The 25762-nt window shown below is 37.3% G+C and overlaps 4 protein-coding genes across 5 annotated transcripts in view; 1 reads left to right on the forward strand and 3 right to left on the reverse strand.

The window, feature by feature from the left end:
* LOC113038402 (bifunctional heparan sulfate N-deacetylase/N-sulfotransferase 1-like) overlaps positions 1 to 6720 on the reverse strand; it is a 99494-nt gene extending 92774 nt beyond the window's left edge. The window contains exon 1 of one of the 2 annotated variants that reach the window (XM_026195773.1): positions 6478 to 6720. The gene's annotated coding sequence lies outside the window, so the exon portion shown is untranslated. Of the gene's footprint in view, positions 1 to 5754; positions 6153 to 6477 lie in introns of those variants that run through there. The other variant, XM_026195774.1, reaches the window with a different exon arrangement.
* Positions 6721 to 8282: 1562 nt separating this feature from the next.
* LOC113038403 (pre-mRNA-splicing factor RBM22) lies at positions 8283 to 12439 on the forward strand. The gene is made up of 11 exons (XM_026195775.1): positions 8283 to 8404; positions 8900 to 8953; positions 9080 to 9109; positions 9367 to 9499; positions 9711 to 9811; positions 9887 to 10059; positions 10297 to 10497; positions 10720 to 10884; positions 10977 to 11059; positions 11588 to 11719; positions 11813 to 12439. The coding sequence occupies exons 1-11, from the start codon at positions 8351 to 8353 to the stop codon at positions 11959 to 11961; spliced, it is 1275 nt and encodes a 424-aa protein (XP_026051560.1). The 5' UTR covers positions 8283 to 8350; the 3' UTR covers positions 11962 to 12439.
* On the reverse strand, positions 12249 to 18749 carry LOC113038404 (myozenin-2-like). The gene is made up of 6 exons (XM_026195777.1): positions 18613 to 18749; positions 18324 to 18412; positions 17455 to 17609; positions 14430 to 14592; positions 14151 to 14334; positions 12249 to 12773 (listed from the first exon to the last, which is right to left on the reverse strand). Exons 2-6 carry the CDS (start codon positions 18388 to 18390, stop codon positions 12590 to 12592), a joined length of 753 nt encoding a protein of 250 aa, XP_026051562.1. The 5' UTR covers positions 18391 to 18412; positions 18613 to 18749; the 3' UTR covers positions 12249 to 12589.
* A 707-nt stretch (positions 18750 to 19456) lies between these two features.
* Positions 19457 to 25418, reverse strand: LOC113038405 (ADP-ribosylation factor-like protein 3). The gene is made up of 6 exons (XM_026195778.1): positions 25007 to 25418; positions 24704 to 24847; positions 21377 to 21493; positions 21183 to 21233; positions 20212 to 20397; positions 19457 to 20135 (listed from the first exon to the last, which is right to left on the reverse strand). The coding sequence occupies exons 1-6, from the start codon at positions 25022 to 25024 to the stop codon at positions 20088 to 20090; spliced, it is 564 nt and encodes a 187-aa protein (XP_026051563.1). The 5' UTR covers positions 25025 to 25418; the 3' UTR covers positions 19457 to 20087.
* Positions 25419 to 25762: the final 344 nt, after the last annotated feature.

The raw sequence follows: 25762 nt of genomic DNA on the forward strand, positions 1-25762 counted from the left end.
TCCGGGGAGCCAAAAATGCGCCATTACACAAAAACTCGATTTACTTATTTTTTTAATCGCCTGTAACAAAAAATTAGAATTCATTCAATCGATTTTTCGCCCAGGCCTATGCCTTATTGTATTTTATCTGTAAAGCCCCTTTCACACTGCCATTCCGGCAAATACAGGGGTAAAGTGTTCCTGCAATTGGTCCCTGGTCGCTAGATTTGGCACTTTAACACTGCCAGTGATGACCCGGTATATGTGCGTGCTTTCACACACAGCCCTTGAAGATCCCGTAACCACACGTGACATCAGCGCATGACGTGTAATGTATGAGTCGACAACGCTAGGCACTTTATACTTTCACTGAAGCAAGCAAACGGTCTCGGCGTCAGCGCGGACAGTGAGTAACTAACTGATCTCTGCTTCATTACAGTTTGCACATATGTTTTCGTCGCGAATGTTGATCTTCCTTCAAAACAGTCGGTAAAAGAGTCACACGATAACGCGCGTCATCACTTCGACACGGAATTAGATCTGGCTTTTGTTCACACAGCGCTTGTCCCGGGTCGAAACCCCCAATGTTACTAGGTCCCCGACCCGGGTTCAATTCGGTAATCAATTCCGGGACGTGGTTGCTTTCACACAGAAGGCGACCCGGCAATGTTCCGGAAATATTGCGGGTTCGACGTGCAGTGTGAAAGGGGCTTATTACATCAACTTCCTGGAACAACAAACACTTGACCTTATCTAGAGGTCCATATCCGGTGGTGGAAGACATGAAGTAAATTAACATGGAAATGATGATACATTACCAAATTTCTCAAGAATAGCTGATCATCTGTACATGGCTATAATGTAATGCACTTCCCATGACATGGTACAAATTGTCACTTATTCAGAAAGTGTTTTGACAAAATTAATGGTCTAGATATAGTCATTATTTTTTGTTCATTTATTACCCTTACCTGAAATCTAATCTCACTCAAGCACTAGTTGAATTTATGGAATAGCAAATTATAGGATTCAAAGACTTTGTCCTCAAACTACACCTACGAGAAAAGAACAGTCAAAATGACTCACATCAACATGAATGCTTAAAAAGAGTTCTCCAGGAAAACTGAGAAAGCATACAATGACCACAGAGTGTCAAACTCCAAAGAGCAAAAAAAAAAAAGGTTTTAATATGTGCAATGTAACTTTAATTTTATGCCATATAAATTTGGTCTAATGAAACCACCAATAATTATTCGCACTGGAAAATCTCTGAGAAAATTGGAGGAACTAATAACTGATAATAACTAATAACTAATTTTGTGTTTAACAATAGGTAGGCCAACCAAAATGGCACTGACAACAAAAAATAATATATTAAACAATAGCAATTTATGTGTGATACATATTGTGCATCCCTAATCATGAGACTTCAGAAGGCATATGGAAAAACTTCCATAGCATGGAAAAGCTAGGAAACAGCTGGGATTTTAGAAGGTCATAAAGGTTAGGAACAAAATATGGGGAAATAGACCAAATTAAATGTTGGGTCAAACTATGATTTTTAAATCATACTTTTTGAAATCCAGTGATCACTGGGGTATTTTGATTAAATCAAATGCTCCCATGCAATTCAGGATATTACTATAATTCATAATTATTTCAAAACCAAACACGTGATATCATTATGCAAAATCCCCAATCACTAGTAATTTGAAAGCTTTATTGTAATGTCAGTAAACAGCGACTATAGGGATTCAAAACAATTTCCATTATCAGTTACGTAAATCCACTTTTCCTAATGTTTTATCTATCAAAACCACTGCTATTCAGAGAAAGAGAGAAGAAAGCTAAGCTATTGATGTGCTGCAGGAGTAAAATCGAGCTCTAAGCGCACTCCACTTCCCAGTGCTCTGCTTAATTTGCCTGATTGCTCGTGGCAGACCACCCCCCTGGCTCTATCCAGTCATGAGAGGTGAGCCCATGGCACTGCACAGCGAGAGCTCAAGAGCATTAGATGCGCTACAGACTGCAGTATCACCCGGGCCCAATCCGCTAGTAAAAGGGGGTTTTAACTTGAGGGGAAAAGATCAGAATATCCGCACTTGGAATGCTGTAGGCGTTATTGCTGTTTGCACAAATATACCAACCTCATATGAAAATCATCTGCTGCTAGCCTCAATCTGCATAAACATTTAGCCTTGGGTTACAAAATCATCGCTGTTTTAAAAAAAATCATAAAAAAAGGTTTAAACTTGTCTCTCAATTTCTTTAAATGAAAAAGCAAAAATCTGAATTATAGAGAGGCATTTACAATAAAGGGAAGGGATTTTTTTTTTTAATATTTAATTACTTTAATTATAGAATATTGAATAGGTTGCGTGATTATTGTTTTTAAAAATGTCTCTATTTTCCGTGCTTATGCAGTGGTGTAAGCAGAGAGTGGCGCTTCCAATAACACACTTAAAATATGTCTAAGACAACAGAAGGACATATTGGAACAATATCAAATAAGAGTTCTGTGCAGACCACAAACACCCCGACTGGGTTAGAGGTGTGACTGAGTTTGTATTCAGAAAGACACGGAAAACAAATAACGTGTTCTACAGAGCCCCTAAAGGGACATGGTTAGCTGCTTGCTAGCGGTAACCTGTTACATTATAGTACATAAGATTTTACCACATGAACAGAGTAAGGAAAGATGACAGATAGGATGATGGTGAATGATTTGCAGATCCTAAGCACCGCTGACAAACATCTTGTAAAATGTGTGGTAAGTACTGCTAATGCTGGGTACACACCAAAAAAGATGTGAGGTGTGTAAAGAGTGCCCGAACCTGATCGTAAGAACGTCGGAGCCGCCCAGATCGTGAATCGTAAATATTCAACATGTTTAATATTTACGATCAGAAATCCTGTGTGGGGGGACAAATGCGAGGACAAATGCGTGCACGCTCTGGAGATTATCACGTGAAACGAAACAATATCCAGTCAGAAAGCGAATGATCATGTTCTTAAAGAGTGATGTAAGATCTGATAACAATTATTTAAAGTTTATTTAATAAGCCAATTTCAAAGAGATAACTGAGAACAACAATTATAAAAAAAAAACATATCTGAATCATATCTTTTGAATTTTCTGTGAAAATCATTCCAAACACTATCATTGTCACAGTCGAGACTCTGGTTGAAAATCTCTTTGTGTATGGTGTGCCGTCTTTGTCACATCATGGGACACCACACACTAGGGCTGCACAATATTGGGAAAAAATGACATTGCAATATTTTATTTTTCTGCGATATAAATTGCGATATGTAATCTAATTGATTTTTTTCTTACAAACAAAAATGGGGGTCACTTGCTCGCTCTCTCTCGCGAGCACGCACGCGCTCTCTGCCCTGTTAAACTGACAGGACTTAAAAATGCATGAACACATGGAACACATGCAAATGATAAACTTTCACTATATAATGGTTAAACTGTGCAATTAATCCACGAATCACATTTGTCAAGGTCCGGGGAGCAGCTGGCCCGTACAGTTAATGAATAACGGATCAACTATGACAGCCTACATCGCACATCCTGCGATGTGACTATCGTGGATTCGTACACTGCGATATCGATGCTTAAACGACACATCGTGCAGCCCTACCACACACTATAGGAGCAAAATGATTAAATCTAGGATTTTTTAATCCTCATGTTTGTGGTCGATCACATCTTGAAAATCTTATAATAGGTAAAAAATATTTTGGTGTGAACCCAGAATAACCAAGAACTTCTATGTACATGTCATCACAAATCTCGAAGGTCAAATTTAAAAAACAAGCACGTGTTCATAAGTAATTTCAATGCCCCGCAAATTAAAAACAGCTCCCTGATGCCCACAGTTTATATACAGTATAAATACCCAACGATATAATTGCGACAGAAAATATTGAAGTATATTTTCCCTTTAGGGATTTCATTTTTATAAAAAATTTTTATGGAAATGTCCTAGCTTTATGAGCAGTTGATTTGTGTTAATCGACAGACTCTTATCTTGATAAGTGCCGTCATTCAGTTATGTATATCAATGTTTCAAAACATTACAATCATTATATGGTATGAGTTAAGCTAGCCTATCTTCTAAATCAAACAGTTTATCATACAAATTGAAAGTGTGAATCCCATCTCGATCCCTCTCTCTCTTTCTCTCGAGGGAGGGGTGTGATTTTTGAATAATAATAAAATAATACACAGTGATTTGCTGCTCAAGAGTTTGCTAACGCTTCTTCAGCGAAGTGTGAATTCACTTCAGCAATATAACAACCAACAGCGGAGACGCATCATATACAACATAATCGTCACTTCCCTACAGGTACAGTCTACTAACAAGGTAACAGCGCCAACTACTGGCCGACATACGTAATCAGCATTTTTTGGCAGTTTTCGCGGATAAGGGTAAACGCAAATGATATTGCAAACGTTGTGTATACGTGAAACTTTTTTAAAACGCTTTTTAAAAAAGTTTTTGAATTTAGGCTGCACGATTAATTGCATGCGATTGTCATTCGTGTCAGTAATTAATCGTGCAGCCCTATTTTGACTACATTGTTGTCATGTAAATATAGACCAAGTTCACCACTCTCAGCCCTTCGCTGTTAGCCAGAGGCCGTCTGAAATTTTCTTTTATTGACTCGAGGTCATACTCTGGTTCTCTCTGCATTGCCGGCAAGGTCTTTTTTTCTCGCTTTAATGAAAAACTCAATTTGATATTTATCTTGCTGCACACAGAGCCACACAAATTGTGAGCCACCTATTTTCATGCCCCCGGTTTCCGTCTGACTCCGTCATTCACATTCAAACCAGAGATAAATACCTGCATAAGCACAGACATTCAACGTCTCTGGCTATTCAGCGGGGAGGATCAGAATGCCCATCATTTCTCATTATTAAATCTTCTAACCTTTTCATTCAGATGCAGCTTTTCAACTAGCAAAACAAGAGCATCTCACCCTAATCCCACAGACAAACCACTCTGCTGCCCTAACATGTTTTGCTGTGCACTTAAAGATATTCCATCCGCAACCACTGCACTGATTTCCCACAAAGCTGTTTTTCAGCGCCTACGGCCAATATTTCCCAAATACCCTGCTCAGACAGAAAGTCAGTGTACACCAGCTAAATAAGCCTGTGCAAAAATATTTGACCAGTGTTGTTTATCTGGTGGGCTTGCAACTTGCTTTGACCAGAGCGGCTAAATTTCTCGACACATGAAGGTTAATCTAAATCTCAATGAGAGACCTTAAGACTCCAATTACTTCATCAGCACTATAAAGTATTTATGAGCTCCCTAATACATAAAAGGCTTAAATAAAGCCACAAATCTAATTATAAACTATCAAGCACATTCTTTTTTTACAACCAAACACTGATTTGTTTGTGGAGGTCACAACAATGTCTACTGATCAGGATGTGTGACAATATTAAGTGAATTCTGTTATAGTGTTGTTTATTCTGCTTAAGCACTGATTTGGGTTGCACATACATGACATTTTAATTTTACTAACTTGCTTTACAAAAACATAACCTTTAGATTTGAGTCAGTACCAGACTGTTGTCCTTTACAGTTGCAAACTGTGCATTTAAAAGATTTGACGAAAGAAATACAGTAATATTCACAACGTGTTACCCACACAACTATTTCAACAACAAATGCCATTGGAAATACATTCGTAATATTATTAACGCAATGTTAACAATACCACTAAAGAGAGAAAGAAACAGATACCGACCTGTAATCGTTCAAACACCCACACAACTTCCCAAATAATCCAATTCAAACGCAGTAGAAAATGGATTTAATACAGTCCAAACTTCTTTCTCTTCTCTGGCTTGTTAGCTTGCTAACAGCTAGTCGACCCGATTTAGATTCAGTACGGCGGCTAATGTCGACTTGTGTTGAGGTGGACGGATAAAACTCATAAAAATCATATAAAACCCCATTTCCAGCGCTGTGTTATGTTCACATACGCTTTTAGAAAATATTGGGCCAATGTAACGTTAGATGTTCATACAACACAAACTAGGTCCAGAGCAGTAGCAGACTGGCTAAGCTATGCTAAACTGTGGAGAAGGTAAATGAGGTTCATGATGATCCACAGAGACTTTGAGCTGGTTCAAAAACCTAGTGAGCTGCCTACCTAGACAGCTTTTTGGGAATCGCTCGATCACGCCCAAAAATGCTGTCTACATAGACAGCTGGCTATGTTTTGAAACAGTCTTTGGAGCTGCTGTTCTTCTGTTAAGACGGAGACACAGAACCCAGTTTGCTACTCATTCCAACTAAACACTATAGCCATTAACGTTATCTCTGCGAGGTTACAATAATTCGGCTACCTCCAGGGCGTGTGCCAACCTAGACAAAACCTAGACCTACTGACGTTTTTCCCCCCACAAAATTCGTTTAGTTTACACATTAGCAAGTTAGCTGATCCAGAATTCAAATATCCACTCACCAAGTTAATATCAGTGAGACAGTCTTCAATCCAGAAATATGAATGCACGTGAGCATCGGAGGTATTCAGCCTGATGATGCAAGCCTTCTGCTCAAGGGAGAATCGAGAGTCCCGGTCCGAGTACAGAGTAAGCTGCGCGTCTCTGCTGGGCTGAACCAGACCCAAAGGAACTCGAGCCTGACTGTCCCTCTCGCACACACTGGACTGGACTCCTCTTCTCCACTGGCTAGTGCTCACTCCGAGGCTGCAGCGCACGCCTTCGCCGCTAGTGGACAGCAACGTATCAGCATATAATCAGACATAAACTCTATGATGGTTAATAGCACTGATCAGCGTCCTCCGCATTGATGGATAATTAATGGACATAGTTCAGTTTGTGTGTATTTTATGTAATAGGTATTTTGTGCAAACCATATCAAAATATAGATAGATATCTATAGATAGATAGATAGATAGATAGATAGATAGATAGATAGATAGATAGATAGATAGATAGATAGATAGATATATTTTTGATTTTTGATTTTTGATTTTTGAATTCAATCAAACCAATTAAAATAAATTCACAAAAAAACTACTACATAAATAAGCATTAGGCTTATTAATAAAAAGATAAAAAAAAATAAAGGGGAATAAAAATCGTTGTTGAATCCAGTCGAATGCCTTTTATAGCAACATTTTAAACTTAGTTTAAATTCAGTATTTGCTTGCATTTACTGTGAGTAATTATGTGAGTATTATTAAACAAGATTGTAGGTCTAAGTTTTATACATAAAACATATGTTAAATTTAAACTGCATTCCTGCAAAGATTCCAGTCAGCATAAGTTTTTTTGTCATGTTGAGCTTTTAAAGTAGGCAATTATTTGCAAAAGTACTCATGTCCTTATGATCAATAAAATATATCAAAATGAAGGGAAAAATGAATAGAAACTTATATAAAATTATAACCAATAATAATAGGCATAACAATTAAAAGTTACATGACATACGGCCAGAATTCGTGCTCTGCATTTAACCCAACCAAAGTGCACACACACAGCAGTTAACACACACACACCGTGAACAGCCATTTATGCTGCAGCACCCAGGGAGCAGTTGGGGGTTAAGTGCCTTGCTCAAGGGCACTTAAGTTGTGGTATTGCTGGCCCGAGACTCAAACCCACAACTCTAAGGTTAGGAGTCATACTCTCTAACCACTAGGCCATGACTTCCTTTTAAAATTAAAATAATATACAAAAATTATGGGTAAAAGACGATCAGTTAATGGACTATCAAGACTGCAGGATTGATTAAATGTTTTCTTTTAGGCCTATTTTATATTATGCACTTTATGTAACATTTATTCATGATAAATTTCATTTGAATGCTGACTATTGCACATAATACAGTCCAGTAGCCAAGGTATATGCTTAATATAATAATTTAATAATGAAATATTTTCTATTATAAATAATATAATAATTTAGTATACTGTCGTATACAGTAATATTAGATCACATTTCCTTATATTAGCATCTGAGGATGTTAAATTTAAAGGGATTAAATTTAATAAAAACATTCATCAATATTTATCTGTCTTTGCATACAAGGCAAAGAGTTGTTTCATACCTGATAAACAGTGAAGACATTGATGTCTTCTTCCAGACTTTGGGCAATGGAGTGATTGTTTCAGGTAAAGGTTTCAGAATATAACATTAAAATTGAATCTAATTAAATTCTTAAATCATTAATACCGACTTTTCTTTTTTTTATCTCGCTTGAGGCGAAATGTGTATGACCTCCATAACTGTAGGTGGCGCTGTGATTCTTCCCTAGGCCTATTGACGCAAAGCATTGTGGTTAAGGGCTCCGTTCGCGGCTAGCTTGTAGCAATGGCGACGTCTTTAGGTTCTAACACTTACAACAGACAAAACTGGGAGGATTCGGTGAGTACAAAACAAATTTTGTTTAAGAATATATAAGAAGTATTACCAATCACGACTGGCGCATTTTTGTTTTCTGTTTGACCTCGCCAAATCAACGTATTTCCTAACTAACATTCTGTGTCGTCTCAGCTCATGGCTAATGAAGACCATTTCAGCATTCAAATGCATCTTATCAATAGTTAAAATGTGGTTCTATAAATTCTCTGTCCAGTCTCTGTGCTGACTAGATTTTTTTTTTACTGGGCAAGCAAATAAACATCACATTGAAATAAAAATGATGAGAAATGAATTATATAATTAATTAGTAACGTTATATAACGTTAGCTACATTTTAATGTGAACGAGTGTTCTGTTAACAAAACAGTATTCATAACATTATTAACCTTTGATATGAGATATATATGTATATTAATATCATCAAATGTATAGAAAACATGTATTTATTAATGAATGAATGCATGCATACACAGCCCTGACCTTTTCTTATTTGAACAGGATTTTCCGATTCTCTGCCAAACATGTTTGGGAGAAAACCCTTACATCCGGATGGTAAGTTGAGATAGAATAGTTTTACTTATTAGTTTCAATATTTACTTGATCAGAATTCAAACGAAGTTGTATTTATTTTTGTATTTAAACACATTTTGACTCTGTACCTTGATTTTGTTTTAACAGACCAAAGAGAAATTTGGCAAGGAGTGCAAGGTACTGCTGGCTTCATCCTCTCAAAAAAGCTAAATGTTGTCTTGATAGGGTTCCACAGGCATTTCCAATTGTTTTATGCCATAGTTTTATATTAATTCCAAAGGTTAGTACCTCTTATACAACTGGAAAATCATTCCAATAATCTCTTTGACAATACAGTGTGGGAAGTCACTCTTGAAAAATTACGCCTCATATTATTTGCCCCACATTTTGGTAGCGCAGCATTTTATTTTCTATATATATTTCTCATCCTCTAGATCTGTGCACGTCCCTTCACTGTGTTCCGCTGGTGTCCTGGGGTCCGGATGCGCTTCAAGAAGACAGAAGTTTGTCAGACCTGCAGTAAAATGAAAAATGTCTGTCAAACCTGCCTTTTGGATCTGGAATACGGTAATGTTATAATCTGTAGCCATAGTATGTTAGTAAAACTGAACAAACCTGTTAAAGGCCCATTCAAGCAGCACTGACACGTTACGTTTTCAAATTCATGTTAAAGTCCCAGCATATGCAGAGATTGAGTTTGATGCATTTAATTAACCAAGTTTCTCTGGGATGCTGAAAACAACAGATGTTGAGCTGCTTTTTTATTGTTGTTGCACAGGTTTGCCCATTCAAGTTCGTGACACTGGGCTGTCCGTTAAAGATGAAGTACCGAGATCCGACGTAAATAAAGAGTATTACACTCAGAATATGGAGAGAGAGGTAATGCAAATACTAAATGGCTTGAAGTATTATCTAAGAGTATCTGTGGGTCAACTAATGATGTTTGCCCTGTAGATTGCTAACTCTGATGGCACACGACCTGTGGGGCTGCTTGGGAAGGCACCGAGCAGCAGCGATATGCTGCTGAAACTGGCTCGTACCACACCGTATTACAAGAGGAACAGACCACACATCTGTTCCTTCTGGGTGAAGGGGGAGTGCAAGAGAGGGGAAGAGTGTCCATACAGGTGAGCAGAACCTCAAGAATCTGTCATGGGTGTAAAATGATGACCCCGTGATTCTCAATTTCACACGGTGTTGTGTCAGAAAACATGTTTCGGTTTTCAGTTGCTTGCTTAATAAGCCTCATGCATTTTATGAAGTGACTGCTTTTAATGAAATATGTTTAAGCTGTGAATTATGTATGAGAGATTATGAGTTTTGGTCACATTTTTGAGATTAAATGCATTGCTATAACATCACAGGCATGAGAAGCCCACCGATCCAGATGACCCGTTGGCTGATCAGAACATTAAGGACCGTTATTATGGCATTAACGATCCTGTGGCTAACAAACTCCTGACGCGGGCCTCCTCCATGCCCAGACTGGACTTACCGGAGGACAAGTCCATCACCACACTCTACATCGGAGGCCTGGGAGAAGACGTTACAGATTCTGAGCTCAGGTAAACGCTCTTCAGAGATCACAAAGCTAAAACTATTCAAATATGATCACTGAAGTATAGGAATATTGTCTTGGCATCCAACAGCAATAAGTAGATTTATTAACTTGGAATAAATAATGACTAAAACTGAATAATAATTGAAGCTAAAATAATATATTATTAAAACGAACAAACATTTTGTCATTTCTTGATTTGAAAAAACTGTCTTCTACTTCCCCGAAGGAACCACTTCTACCAGTTTGGGGAGATTCGCACCATCACCATCGTTCAAAGGCAGCAGTGTGCTTTCATCCAGTTTGCTACACGGCAGGCTGCAGAGACGGCTGCCGAGAAGTCTTTTAATAAACTCATCATTAATGGACGTCGACTTAATGTTAAATGGGGCAGGTTGGTCTCTAATCGTGCAAGGAAAAAGAGCTGAAATTCTAACCGTACTGTTTGTGTGGAGGCAGTTCTGAATGTTGTCATGTGTCGTTCAGGTCACAGGCGGCTCGAGGAAAAGAGAAGGATGGGGTGACGGAGAGTGGAATCAGGCTAGATCCAGTGCCCGGCCTCCCTGGTGGTGTGTGACCAGTCTCTTACGCATGAGCTTGTTTTATATAGAAATAGAATAGGAGTGTGAATTGTATGGATTGCTTTTATATTTAAATATTTATTTATTGTAAAGTTTAAGTGTGTGTGCATGTGTGTGTGTGTATATATATATATATATACACATATATTTAAATGTGTGTTAAATATATATATATATATATATATATATATATAAATTGTTTAATAGAAGTGAATTAATTTAATTTATTGTAATTAATACAAATGTATTTATTTTTAATCGATTACTATTATTATTATTTTTTTGGATCTTGATATTTCACACAAGTGAATTAAATACAGTTACAATTAAGAAAAAAAAATTATGTACTGCTAATAAAAAAATAATTACTACTATTAATGACAGAAAAACTACTTTTTCTATATACTGCTTCTACAATGGAAGACAATTGTTCCAAAATAAATTAAAGGGGAGCCACTAAATATTATATAAGTTAGAGCGGTATGTGATTTTTCTTTTCTCAAACCTTTTCAACAGCTCTGCCCCCACCCCCTGTGTCTGATGAAGATGCCTCCAACAACTACTTCAACCTGGCTCCCACCAGCTCCCATGCTGTCATGAACCTGGGACTTCCTCCTCCACCTGGGGTTGCCATGCCCCCACCGCCTGGTGAGTTTCCCCCCATTCACTTCCTCTTTTCCCTTTTTTGTAACCTATGATAACATGCTTCACTGTCCTGTTAATCTAATTTGTTCTATCCAGGCTTTGGTCCTCCTATGTTCCACACCATGGATCCCATGGCCCCGCCGATGCCCCCTCCAATGGCCATGAGGCCCCCCGGACAGGTCCACTACCCATCCCAGGATCCTCAGCGGATGGGTGCCCATGCAAGTCGCCATGGAGGCCCTTAGATAGTTATACAGCTACCTCACTGTTGGGGTATGAACAAGGAAAACATTGGAAAAATACCAGCATCTTAGAATTTAAACCATGGCAAAAACCTTTCTTTTTAAAATTTTGATTTATAATAACCCTTAATGGTTTCTGTTATCATCTTGTCAGTTTTTATGTTTTGTATGTAATGATATGAAACGGATAGCATGCCTTTTTTAGGGCCGATTGACAAAGAATTGGTTGCAGTGACCAACAATTACCAAGTGGGGGAGCTATTGACTATTTCATGCACCTGAGGTCTTTATTTGTTTGACATTTTATTGTCCTGCACCTCTAGAATATTCCAGGATTCATATCATATTACAGTTTGTGCTAGTCTCCATCTCTTCCCATTTTTCTGTAAAGCATGTTGTCCTGAAATGTTTTTAAGACTTTTGTTTTTAATGTACGCCTGTCTAGTTTGTGGTTCCATTAAAGAAGCATCACATTTTGAAATCTTGTGTGAACGATTGTGTAAATGTGTTTCTAGACATTGTGTGTAAACTTTTTAAATTGGTATTAGATGGTTCATAATGGCTCGGCTCACAATTCACAGTAGCAATTTAGGCATCCCTCAGAAATCCAAAACAGTTGTGTATGCCAGCTTCACAGATCGGGAGACTCTGCAGTGTACTGGATGCTCCAGCCCTGTGGAGTGCGATTGAAATTGGGCCGATGGCACATCCTGTCCCAGGTCAGGTGTGGCTCTGTGTGAGCCTGCAGCATCTCAAAGCCAGGCAGCGGCAGAGTCCTCACAGTGCCTGCGGTTCCACCAAACGGCATAGGAGCTCTGTGAAAAATAACAATGATCAGTGTTGTTCATGTCCCTTTATTGCTAAAATATCTTAACTTTCCCTATCAGCTGAGTGAAACGAGTCTTGTCTTTTTTACTTGACATACTGATACATGAGCCGTGACCAGCGTAAGGTTTCAAGACACAAATTCTGTTTTAAGGCATGACCTTAAAACCAACCATTTTTGGCAGGCAGCCTTACCACGCCAGACATGCTAAGAAGTTTTTTTATATGTAATGTTACCAGCAGTGGCTGATGTCCTTCCTTAATTCAGTCACCATTTGAGTTGCGTTTGCTACTAACTATATCTACTTTATATACAGAAGTAGAATTGGGACCTTAACAAAACTTGTTAAACTTATTTAGATAATCTTTTTTAACAGCATGATACCTTGGGGGGTGGGGGGATACTACTTTACCCATGTTTCCATAAAATAAGGGACCAGTCAGGGAATCTTGACAAGTAAATTGTGGCAAAAGAACACGTTAGTCTCCCGTTTACTTCTATGAAGCACTGCAAGTGATTCAGTCAAGCCTCTCTATGCTCTCAAAAATAAATACATTAGTCAACATTTGAAGTGGATCAAATCATTTCATTAAAGTTGTCCTAAAACCAAAATGTGTTCTTGTCTTAGGAGAAATTTCAACAAAGTTCAAATGTTGACTACTATATCTGTGTGTATATATATAAGCCAAAATCTTCTGGTTCTTTCCCAGTACCTTCACTGTCTTATTTTGCTTTCCAACTGTACTAAAAAAGCAAAAATACTCAAAATAAATCTTTAAAAAATAATAAAATGATGTTGTCTCTAAGTAATTCACATTCAATAAATTCATAGACATAAAAATATATTTCTCATTTTATAGTTTTTCATTTGCCTTTGTAGTGTTTTCTGTCCCTTGTAGTTCTTTCCCTCAAAGTCATGAGGCACAAATTCTTTAACCTTTGTCTTTTTATCCAACTTTCAAATATTGTTTTATTCATGGCTTATATCTTGTAAAAAAAAAAAAAGGGTTGAAATCACTTGTTTATAAGAATTTGAAAAATACATATGATTTAAAGGCAGCTGAAAAAGTAGGTTTAGGCACGTTTGCTGGATTGCCATTTTGCAACCCAATTTACTAATGAATTATGTCTGAGGATTTTCAGGAAGATTTTGAATAGGAAACTAATTTGGAAAAGTTAAATTATTAATAGCTTGTGTGGCCATAAGTAAAACATCAGGAGAAGTACATTTGTTGCATACATTGATGAATAATTCACATTAGTTGTAATAATTCAATCTTGGTTTTTAGATTTTAATTTAACATTTACTTTATGCTGTGTTTACTACTGAGGGTGGAAGTATCATTATGTTATGATTAATTTGTACCTGTTGAAGCATTTGTAGTTGGCTGGGGTGAGTTTGTAAGGTGGCTCAGGCAGGTGGGTACTGATGTTAGCCAACAGCGTCTCATTGTCAATGGGTTTTTCCTCCCAGGGTGACTGGTAAGATTTGGGGATCACAGTGACGTTGAACTTTTCTGGAGGAACCTCTTTCAGAGGGCCCCCATAACCTGAATAAGAGAATTGAGTGACCTTCAGAATTGTCCTTTGACTTTGAGAACAACAGAAACCTTATTGTACTCGTACAGAATTGTGCTGTATTTACCAGGTGCAAGCACGCTTGGGCTTCCTTTCTTGGAAACCGTGTGCTTTAGTGTGGTGACTAGGCTGTTCTTTCCAGGATGTTTGATGTAGATTTCAGAGGTTAAGCAATCATTTCCTTTCTCTCCTTGCATCGCATTCTGGCCTTGAAGTGTTTCCCCTAAGTGCTAGACAGTGTTAAAAGATCATCAATTATTACTGAACCTACAAGTAAAAAAAAAAAAAAGGTTCCCCAAGGAACTTTCAGCTAACAGTTCTTCAATGAACTTTTATTTTTATGTTTTAAGTTGTGTGAAGAACATTTTCAGGGTTATCCAATCCTGCTCCTGGAGGGTCTTTAGGGTTTAGCTCACACCAGCTGCCTTGGGATCTTAAAGGCCTTGATTTGCTGGTTCAGGTGTGTTTAATTAGGTCAAGAAACTCTGCAGGAAGGTGGTCCTTCAGGTGGACGATTGGACACCCCTGAGTGATTATTTGTCTCACTAAACATCTTTAGTTTTGTTTCTAAAGGGCCTCAAAGAAAGAGTTTTGGCATGAAACTCTAGAGCCCCTTTCACACTGCACGACGGACCCGCAATATTCCCGTAACATTGCCTGGTCGCCTTCTGTGTGAAAGCAACCACGTCCCGGAATTGATTACCGAATTGAACCCGGGTCGGGGACCTAGTAACATTGCGGTAATCGATCCGGAACGAGCGCTGTGTGAACAAAAGCCAGATCTAATTCCGTATCGAAGTGATGACGCGCGTTATCGTTTTGAAGGAAGATCAACATTCGCGACGAAAACATATGGGCAAACTGTAATGAAGCAGAGATGAGTTAGTTCCTCACTTTCCGCGCTGACGCCGAGATCGTTTGCTTGCTTCAGTTAAAGTATAACGTGCCAAGCGTTGTCGACTCGTACATTACACGTCACGCGCTGATGTCACGTGTCGTTACGGGATCTTCAAGGGTTGTGTGTGAAAGCACGCACATATACCGGGTCATCACTGGCAGTGTGAAAGTGCCAAATCTAGCGACCAGGGAACAATTACAGGAACACTTTACCCCTGTATTTGCCGGAATGGCAGTGTGAAAGGGGCTTAGATAGCGCAGTCCGATAGGTCTAACACAATCTGACCTAATGACATCATTATCATATGGCACAGCTGATTGGTTCTCTTCTGTATCTGTAGCCAATAAGCTCGCTGCTCAGCATTCAAATATATGACTTGTGCTTACTGTAGCAGTTGCAGCTGGCTTTAGAAACCTCTGCCTTCCCCAGCTCCACCTGTATAGATCTGCTATGAGGTGATTCATGTACGGTATATGGGGGTTATTTCATGTATGTTATATTTGCAGCAGTAATATTTCTGCTCACAGCAGCATGTTGTGGTTGTATTGGCAGTAGCAAGTCTCAAGACCAAATACATTAAGGGGGTCATATGATACAGTTTCAGTTTTCCTTTCTCTTTGGAGTGTTACAAGCTTTTCGTGAATAGATAGGATCCTTAAAGTTGCAAAGACTAAAGTCTCAAACCCAAAGAGAAACCCACACCGCCCTAAAAACACCTTATGTCTATGTCACTGTGTGGAAAGATTTACATAATGCCGCCCAAACTTTCACACAAAGAAAGAAGGCGTAACTTTGATTCTCGCTGTAGCATTGTTGCCTTTTGCCACCATTATGTCGTGGAGTATTTGTATCTTTTTTTTTTTAAAAGGGACAATACATTACACATTACTTACTATATAAATGTGCCAGATTTAGCCATTCAGGCTTAATTTCATCTGCAGTCCCTGTAGCCTACAATGCCGGTGTTCTGACAAATAATGCTGACTCATGGCCTGTAAGTAAGTTTTAGTATTTATAAGATTTGCCACTGATGATTCAAACACATTTTTTGAGCAGTGTATAGTAGCGTTTGCTTGTTGCTTCTCCGATCACAAATGCAGACATGGTTTTCTGTTGTGCGGCACGATGCAACGCAACACGTAAAACTCTATTATAATCAGTAATTATGTCCCCACTGGATGCTAAAAATGGCTCAATTGTAATGGGTTGTATTGGTTTTGTCTCGTCGCACCGGGACACTGCATCACAGTATGGCAAAGGGGCATAACATTTCTGTCACACACTTGAGGTATTCCACCGATCACAATGGACTGGATAGCTGGCCAATCAGTGTAAACCTCGCTTTTCAGAACGATGGGCTTTGTAAAAAAAAAATCAACATGTTTCAGAAAGGCAGCGCATAGAGGAGAAACAATAATGTACAGAATGAGGAAAATAATGTTTTTTTTTTACCTTTAAACCTCATAAACACATTTCCTTACACCAAATACAAAAAAAGAATGCACTTTTTTGGTAGCATCATATGACCCCTTTAACACTGAAATGTACATTACCATGCCAATCCCTCTGAGAGTTGTCATGACAGAACTGCTATTAAATACACCTGACTAACTAATCAAACTCTTCAGGATGACTAGAAATTTCAACGCTGCTAGAGTTGGATCTAAATTTGCCAGGAAGTTGGCCCTCCAAGAGGAGCATTGGACACTCTTGATTTCACATTCAAACAGTATTCACAACCCATTTTACTTATGTATAGTAAAGATCTTGCATCTCTGAGTGAAACCGGAGATTAAATGAAAAGTAAATAGGGTGGGACTTGATCTTATCCATCATGGATTGATTGGATCATGAAAAGTGGGTGTTCCAGAATAGAGCCGGACCTGAATGTGAGTATGCAGTCGATTGTGAAACTTACGAGGGAAGGCAGAAGGGCAAATTTAACCTCAAGATGATTTCAGCAAATCGCAAAGGTAAAACTTTTTATTCAAACATATTATTTGTTATAATTGCCACAATATTAAATTTATGCCACATAGAAATAATATTGCCTACTGACATTAGCCTAAAATAATTCAATAGCTTTTTGGCTACTAACTTTGGGACCATATTCATACATTTGTGATTATATGGGTCAATAAATTGGGTCAATTCTGGTTTCATGTTGACTTTAACTCAGTTTAAGATGTCTTACATTCAGGTGTCTCTGTGCTAGATTCTCCGAGGTGAACCTCTCCACTCTTTTGAGTCTCTCGTGGAACATTATAGATCCTCTGTTAGACAGCAGATTGAGCTCCTCCATCATCAGATCCCGAGGAACACTGATCTTCTTCCCCAGGTTCAGACATACTGATTTAACATGTGCAAATATTGATATCAATCACAGAACAACTATCCCTTATGACATTACATTGCAATGTTATTAACTAGTAATTACAGCACTTTAAACTAGTAATTACATGCCATTCTTCTGAAAGTTTATATATATATATATATATATATATATATATATATATATATATATATATATATATATATATAAACAAATTTTTATAGACATTTACAGGTTTTCATTAATACTGTATGATCATTCATAATTAATGTCATCAAAAGCATGTCTAACATTCTCTGTCATCATCTTTGGCTCTAAAATCATCAGTACAATATGTGAAACGGTGATTAAATCATTACATTTGACACAGGCATCTGGGTGTAACCTCAGCCTGCTGTTTGTTCAGTAATGTTTAAGAGGGTTCAGATCTTTCCCAATCAGGCGCGGATGAGTCATGATCTCCTGGAGTAAAGCATTTAGTCTCCTGCTGTCATATTACATTACAAATACCCTTACTGTTTTGGAAACCGAGTCAAAGCTATTGAGACATGCCAGAGCAGAAAGTGAAAATTTGGCTCTCTGTTTTCCCTTTTCAGACTGTTTTGCTTTTGTCCCCTACACGTCACAGAGTTGTTGCTCTCAAGCTGATTTCATTGAATCATTCTTACCCACTGAGACAGTGTGCTGTTTGAAGAAACTGAGCTTTTTTTTCTACTTCCCATGTCTCTTACCTCCATCTGTGTCCGAACACAGCTCCTGTTGCTCTTTCTTGGGTACATCAGTGTATGGCACAGGCATAGTGATATAAATAGTATCCAGCCTTCAATAAAACCAGTCCAGAAAGATTAATAATATATTTTCATTTTTCCCCCAACTAAATGAATCTGATTTGACCCTTTCTTTGTGATATATATATATATATGCACTCCTTTGGTCTCAAATCAGGCCTGAAAACACTTTTTTAAACCGAGTTGCATAGGTCACAGAATAAACAAATCCTTTGATTACAGCAAAACTTACCAATTTAAAATTCAGTGTTTGCTTTTATGCTAGTCTTGATGATGTATCTCGTCCAGAGGTAGAAATGCTTATGTGAGCCCACATCAGACACACTGTGGACCCTCTTTTTGCCCTGGTTAGATCACTGTCTTATAATAGCAAGTGCGATGTGTTCCTAATGGACTTGGATTAGCACAGTGGAGCTTCAGCATCCACACTAATGAAAATTTGATCCACTGGCCATACTGTGCAGATTTGGTGACCGGGGAGGAAGGCAGGACTCGTAGCCAAGTATGTCTGCCTCTGAGGTTCAATACCGTTTGCTGCAGACATGCCAGGGGTCTGAGAAGGGCTAAAAAAAAAATTCAGTGTTTGGCTAAATAGAGTGCTGCAGGGATAACCTATTTTTGTAGACCAAACCTGAAAATAAGCATTCATCACTTCTGGTTTAATTGTTCATGTGGCTCAAGTGGTAGAGCATTGCATTAGCAGTGCAAGGTTGTGGGTTCGATTCCCACAGAACACATGTTAGGTAAACAAAAATGTAAGTTGCTTTGCATAAAACGTCTGCTAAATGCATTAATTGAATTGTCCCGAAAGTTTTTTTTTGTTGTTGAATGTTTTTTGGTTAAATGCCTGAAATAAAGTCTTGTGGATGAGGTATTTTCACCATTTACATCATAAAATTCATCAGTAATACACCCCTCAATCCATAATATGTGAGTTATTTAGAACAATAGCATTCACGCTTGTTATAGTCCTTGAAAATATTTTTTTAGATCTTTAAAAATGTAGGAAAACTTGGGAAAAAACTAGCATGTCTAGTCTAGGATCTTGGTTGAATTAGAATCAAAGGCAATCTTAAACAACTAAAGAAAAATTTAATGTCACAATTTCATTTCACATAGTCATAAACATGTAATCCACAAAGTATAATCATAGAAACTATCAAATCCAGTCATACTGAGACAAACAAACAAACAAAAAACCTTGCTTTGATACATCATCTTACACAAAATTCCAGAGTTTTGCTCTGTTAGAGAATTCTCTGGTGGGACAGCTATCGAAACAGCTGAAGAAGACTATATATATGTATTTGATAGATACACGGATACCTCATTCTTATTTTAGACTGCAAATCTTGCTTGTGTGCATTATTTATGCCCTGGTGTGTCATATTTCTCAAAAACATGACAGCAAAATCATGATTTACAGATCTTAAAGAAAGCTTGTCTAGTCAGAAAGCAACAAAAACTCTCTGTAAGAGCATGAAAGATAAGAGACGGAAAATGATTTGTTTCGTTTGATTTCCTGTCAGTCTCTGCTGGGAGCCAATTCACAAATAAGAAGATAGATCATTTATTTTTATAGATCATATATTTACCAAAAAAAAAAAAAAAAAAGTTTTCCAAAGTATTTTTATTTTTATATACGTGGTTGACATTAACAGAAGAATCAGCACAATTGTACAAAATAACACTAGCAGGTGCACAGATTCATTTTTTCTTATTCACAATATTGTTGCTGATCCAGTTCATGCCATCCTGAAAGAAAACAGAAATGTCTTCAACTATTCCTATAAGGTTAAATTGAAAATAAATTCACTATGTATTTACAAACCTGTACACCCTCCCCAGATACAGCAGAACAGGCCTGGATCTGCCACTCTCTGTCCCGGTACGTGTGCAGGTTGAGGCCCTCGGCGATCTCGCTGGCCGGAGAGGCTGTGGCCAGGTCCTGTTTATTGGCAAAGATGAGCAATGGCACACCCTTCAGGTTCTCCTCATCGATGAGCTCCGAGAGCTCCTGTGGAAGAAGGTCAACACAGAGGAGTCAGAAAGACTGTAATCAGCACTACGTTGAGGTGCCAATATATATCAAAGAGGTGCCAATATATACCAAATTAATCGTTAAAAATGTCTTGATTTTCTCAGAAGCAAGAGCAAAGTAAAATTCCTGATTGTAATGCTTGTTGTATACTATATATAGTTTAACTTTTTACTTTGCGTGATTGTATTTAGGCTTCAAAACTCATGAAAGTTGTGTTAATTTGTGGAGATTGTCATGATGATAATCAAACCACTGTTGGTCATAGAGCTTATTTTATGCAACAACCCAAAAGCCAATGGAAAAATCCTGTCTGGTTTTTGTGAAGGGAACCAGGGTGATGCTAACTGACAGGTTGACCTACAAAATCCATAATATGTGAATTAAATTGGAGCAACAGCATTTGCTCTTATGTTATATTCCTTAAAAATTTAAGGAATTCAAAGATTCCTGTTTTGGGTGTTTAGATGGAAACGACAATTGTGGCATTTTCAAAAAACTTGCACTTTGTAACCCATTTAAAAAATATGCATTTTCAGTCCCCAAAACACTGTTGCCGTGTAAACGAACAGGCAAACCGCATAAAAAGTTTCCCATTTTCTGGCTGAAAACTTTGTCGTGAAAATGGCCCCTGAGTTTAGAAACTTAAAATATTCAGCCTGTGCACATTACAAGTAAAAGAAATTAGGATGCAGATTGCTTGACATATAAATATATCAGATAAAATGCTTTTTAAGACAAAAAAAAAAAAAAAAAAAGCTTACCAATCCTGTTTCCTCAAATCTCTTTTTGTCTGCACTGTCAATCACATAAATCTAAAAAAGGGAGAGAGAAAAGGGACTATCAAAGAGAAAAAAGCTTTTTGACTGATACACAAAACAGAAATGTAATGCGATTGTAAATACTCTCACAACACTGTCAATGTCACTGATTTTCTGCCTGAACACAGCTGTAATACCAATAAATCTGTGTTCTCCAGGTACTTCTTCCAGAATGGTCGGATTTTCCTCTGTCCTCCAATGTCCCACACGTTCAGCTTCATGGCATCACAGGACACACTTTTAATGTTGAAACCCTGAAAGAACAAAATTAGCACACGATACAGCTGTGTCTACGTTATATGACATTTGATGGTATTGTACTATTAATTAAACTGTGCAAATCTTAAAAAAGCTTTAACATTTTTTTTTTTTGAGAGTATGTGTCTTAAATCTTGCAATTGCAACTTTATTTGAAATTATATTGTGAGAAATAAATCTTGTAACTTTACTTTCCCAAAGTGACTTTAAATCTCACAATTTCGACTTTATATATCCTGCATGTGACTTTAAATCTCATGATAGTGCCTATACATCACAGTTTTGAATTTAAATCTCACAATTATGACTTTATTTCTACAATGTGAATTTATTTCATCACACCTGTGACTTTAAATATCACAGGTTTAATTCTCATAACTGTAACTACTGTATATATCACAATTATATATATATATATATATATATATATATATATATATATATATATATATATATATATATATATATATATATATATATATATATATAAACTGTGATGACACCTTGACTTTATATCACACTATATTTCAACTTTTCACAATTGTAACTATATATCACAATTGTTGAATATAAATTTCACAATTGTGATTTGGGATCTCGTACTTGTGACTTTAAATCTCACGTGGGATTTAACTTGATTGTGACTTGATGTCTCATAACAGTGATTTTAAAAGGATAGTTCACCCAAAAATTCCAAATCCTTCCAAACCCGTATGACTTTCTTCGGAACAAAACTTTCATAAAAAATATCTACATTTGTGTTCCTAAGATGAAAGGAAGTCGTATGAGGTTTGAATGACATGAGGGTGAGTAATTAATGGTATAATTTTAATTTCTAGGTAAAATATCAATTTAAATATTAAGTTTCTATTTAATATTTTGATTTTCTGTCCCATAATGTGATTTGAATCTCACAGTTGTAACGATATATCACAACAGCAATTCATCTCACAATTGTCACTTGATATTTCACAATGTGACACAAATCCCAAAACTGTGACTATACATCACGTGTAATTTTAATTCTCATAACTCTTACTTTGTCTCACAGTTGTGACTTGATATATCATAACAGTACTTTAAAACTCGAAGTTGTGACTTTATATATTTCACATTGACTTAAACCTCTCAACCCTGACCCTGACTTGTGACTTTATATTACCCAACTGTGACTTAAATCACAATAATGCGTGTTTATAACTCATAGTTGAAACTACATATCTCATAGTGTGACTTCTTATATTAAGCATTTCTTATTTTAAACTTTATTTCAGACTTACCTTCTTAGTTTTTTTTTTTTTTTTTTACTATGAAGCAGAAACAGGCTTCCATAATGTAAAGCCTTCACAATCCTAATCACACACAAAACACCAGATAGAGGCACAATGTATTTAAACTCTCCTAGTCTAAATTTATCCTGGCCCTGGGCAGCCTCCAACTACTGAGACTTTATGGTTAAGTAATCTTTAACCGTGGGATTAAAGACACTGTTGTGGTGCTATTCTTAGAGAGGATCTTCTGTTCCCACAGGCCTCAGCTCTTTACAGCTTTAAATGGCTGCAGCATATTAATGTCTGTTAACAAAACTCATGCTAAATAGCAAATAGTCATATTACATATAGGTACCAGGATATTTTAAGTGATCAAGTAATGGTTTACCAACATCTTAACTAGTGGCAAACTGTGCACAGCAGAGTCCAAAAGAACCCTTGCTAAATGTTTTGCTAACAGCCATCAGTAGTTCTATAAATGGATGATATATACTGTCAATCAATGACGCATGAATTCAGACTTTTATAAATTGATATTAGAGACTTTTTGTCATATGTGTTATCTCTAGTTAGCTGACTTTATGCTAATAACTAGCACGAATACGCACAGTGATGGTGTATAGTGCTCTATCCCTGACTCCTCAACAGTAAACAGAGCGGTAAACCAGACTGGCCACATTTGATCCTATTAACTTTCTTGGAAGATTGAGATGTTTTCATGTCTATTTATACCATTTACTTGGGTAGTAGTTTTTGTTTTCGGTTTCTGCCTTTAAGTGGTTCCCTATCAGTGATTGTAGTCTATGGGTTTTTTTGTCTCATGGGTTGTAGGTGAAACAACATTAAGTGGATCACTTTCGTCATGCTACGATAACACATAAGATTAAATAAAACATTTTTTAGGGGGTCAGAGGGTGCCTTTTTTTCCATAATTGAAACAGCTGACATTTATCCATCAGTCTTATAAAGTTTAAAACTCTACATCATTTCTAAATGGAAGTGGTGTTCACCTCAGACTAAAAGGTTACTGTCTAAGAAGCTGTGTATTCTGACCAACTGTAAATTGCATATAAAGTAAAAAAAAAAGTATATTACTTAATGAGGGGTTTGAGGATCATTAGATTTGTTTCTTCTTATTTTAATAGTATTTTAATTGTATTTTTCGTAACAGAAATTACACTTGGGTATAACTTAAGAATGGAAGTCCATGTTCACCCCAAACTTAAACAAAGATAATTAAGACTTAATTTCTCATAATTGTGACATATTCACTATTTCACTTTGTATGTCAAAATGCATTTTATATTTTGCAACTGCAAATATGCTATAAAATATGATTATATTATATTACATACTTCATCTCTTAGGCAGACTCCCAAAAAGTTACCCCAAGATCAAAGACGTGATCATGTCATACTTTTTAGGGGGTTTTTCACTCTATTATTCATCCACAGTCTGCCTGTCTTCGTCACTGATTAACCTGATTCATCCATTTTGGTTGTACAGTCTAGTGTTATCCAAGATGCAGCTAAAGATACACATTAGTTTTGTGCCAAAGAATGACTCTAGTATCATTTACAATTCTGTATGGTAAGTGTAACTGTCAAACGCTTTGAGAATATTTCTACTGAATTTGTTAAACAGTAAAAAAGCGCTAGAAATGTGTTAACATTCCACACCAGCTAATAACTTCACACCTTTCAACAGCTTCAGCAAATTAGGCTGAATTACTCATGAGACATGTTTCTACCATTCATAACACATCATTAAAAAGTAAATGTACATTCTGGAATGGCAGAGGGCTGTGCTGCTTTTAAAACCACGTGTCCTGGTTGTCAATGTAAGCCTTTTTTTGAACAAGCATATTAAGAAAGTGCAAGCAGCGAACTTGAAAAAATCTAGTGCTTTGAAAGTCCCCGTGGCTGCTCTTCTCACCTGAGTTGGAGTGATGGTGTTCACATCTTCTGAGGCGAGTTGTTTTAACAAAGTGGTTTTTCCGGCGTTATCGAGACCGAGAAGAACTATCCGCAGCTCTTGCTCAGTAGTGCCTTTTAGCTTCTCAATGACTGAAAACAAACCCTTGAAAACAAACATTTGCGCCTTAAAGATCTAATTAAAGTTTTACATTTTAAGTTCTAGATTGGTACATCCATGAAATCTCACATTCATCACAATGATGTGTATAACATTAATAATTAATGATTCAAATAGACACTTCAAGCAGACCAAAACATGTACCTTTTGGACTTCTCCCATGGTGCCGTGAATTTTGTGGTAGGAAGAGGATGCGGAGACAGATGGAAAGGCGCAGCTACATTCTATGCAGGATATATCCAGGTAAGTGTTTGGTTTTCTTATCTGTACACTGTTTCCTGGATCCTCTTCCCTTGAAATACTGGCTCTTCACTTAACAGGGTGCAGTACCTTTCCTTCTCTATGCGTCTGGCCTTCCTCAGACGTGACACAGAGGAGGATGTGGAGGTGGGTGAAAATGGGGGAGGGGTTGGATTAGTAGGCCACAATTAGCAATCTCCCCACCCACCCGCCTCCCCTCCACTCGTCTCCTCCAGCACATCTCCAGCATTAAAGACTTACCTGGATTATCCTTAACAACCACCTGCTTCAGAACAGGCCACTGAGACTCCCAATGCTCTCTTCAAGTCTTCACAATGTTGTCTTTTTGACCCTTCCTTGGAGCATATACAAGCTTGGATGGCCCTCATATCTTACTGGATCAAAAAGTTACAAGGACAAACAAACTCAGCAAATAATATGAGATAAGATCTCATGTCTCATGTATTTTCAGTACTTCTTGTTGTTTATTAAGAGATATTGTTCATGCATCTTAACAATACCTCTCCCAATCTGCAGAGGGCAGTAGGGTTAATATTTGAAATTAGGGTTCTTCAGGGTGTAACGTGAGGTAAGGGAACAGTGTAGGGTGGGGATCAAAGGATTAGGGTTGGCTAATACAGTGCTGCAGGGATAACATAC

The sequence above is a fragment of the Carassius auratus genome, chromosome 21 (genome assembly GCF_003368295.1).
Source record: "Carassius auratus strain Wakin chromosome 21, ASM336829v1, whole genome shotgun sequence".
Classification (NCBI taxonomy): Eukaryota; Metazoa; Chordata; class Actinopteri; order Cypriniformes; family Cyprinidae; genus Carassius; species Carassius auratus.

Bases quoted from the DNA above. Each gene is read 5' to 3' on its own strand.
- LOC113038403 (XM_026195775.1), top strand. From the start codon at position 8,351: ATGGCGACGTCTTTAGGTTCTAACACTTACAACAGACAAAACTGGGAG. The intron at 8,405-8,899 runs GTGAGTACAAAA...TTATTTGAACAG, and splicing joins GACAAAACTGGGAGGATTCG to GATTTTCCGATTCTCTGCCA. The intron at 11,060-11,587 runs GTGTGTGACCAG...CCTTTTCAACAG, and splicing joins AGTGCCCGGCCTCCCTGGTG to CTCTGCCCCCACCCCCTGTG.
- LOC113038404 (XM_026195777.1), bottom strand. From the start codon at position 18,390: ATGCCTGTGCCATACACTGATGTACCCAAGAAAGAGCAACAGGAGCTG. The intron at 14,335-14,429 runs GTAAATACAGCA...TCTCTTATTCAG, and splicing joins CCCAAGCGTGCTTGCACCTG to GTTATGGGGGCCCTCTGAAA. The intron at 12,774-14,150 runs GTACAAATTAAT...TATTTTTCACAG, and splicing joins AACTACAAATGCTTCAACAG to AGCTCCTATGCCGTTTGGTG.
- LOC113038405 (XM_026195778.1), bottom strand. The intron at 21,494-24,703 runs GTGAGAAGAGCA...TTGTTCTTTCAG, and splicing joins ACACCATCACTCCAACTCAG to GGTTTCAACATTAAAAGTGT. The intron at 21,234-21,376 runs GTATTACAGCTG...TCCCTTTTTTAG, and splicing joins TGGAGAACACAGATTTATTG to ATTTATGTGATTGACAGTGC.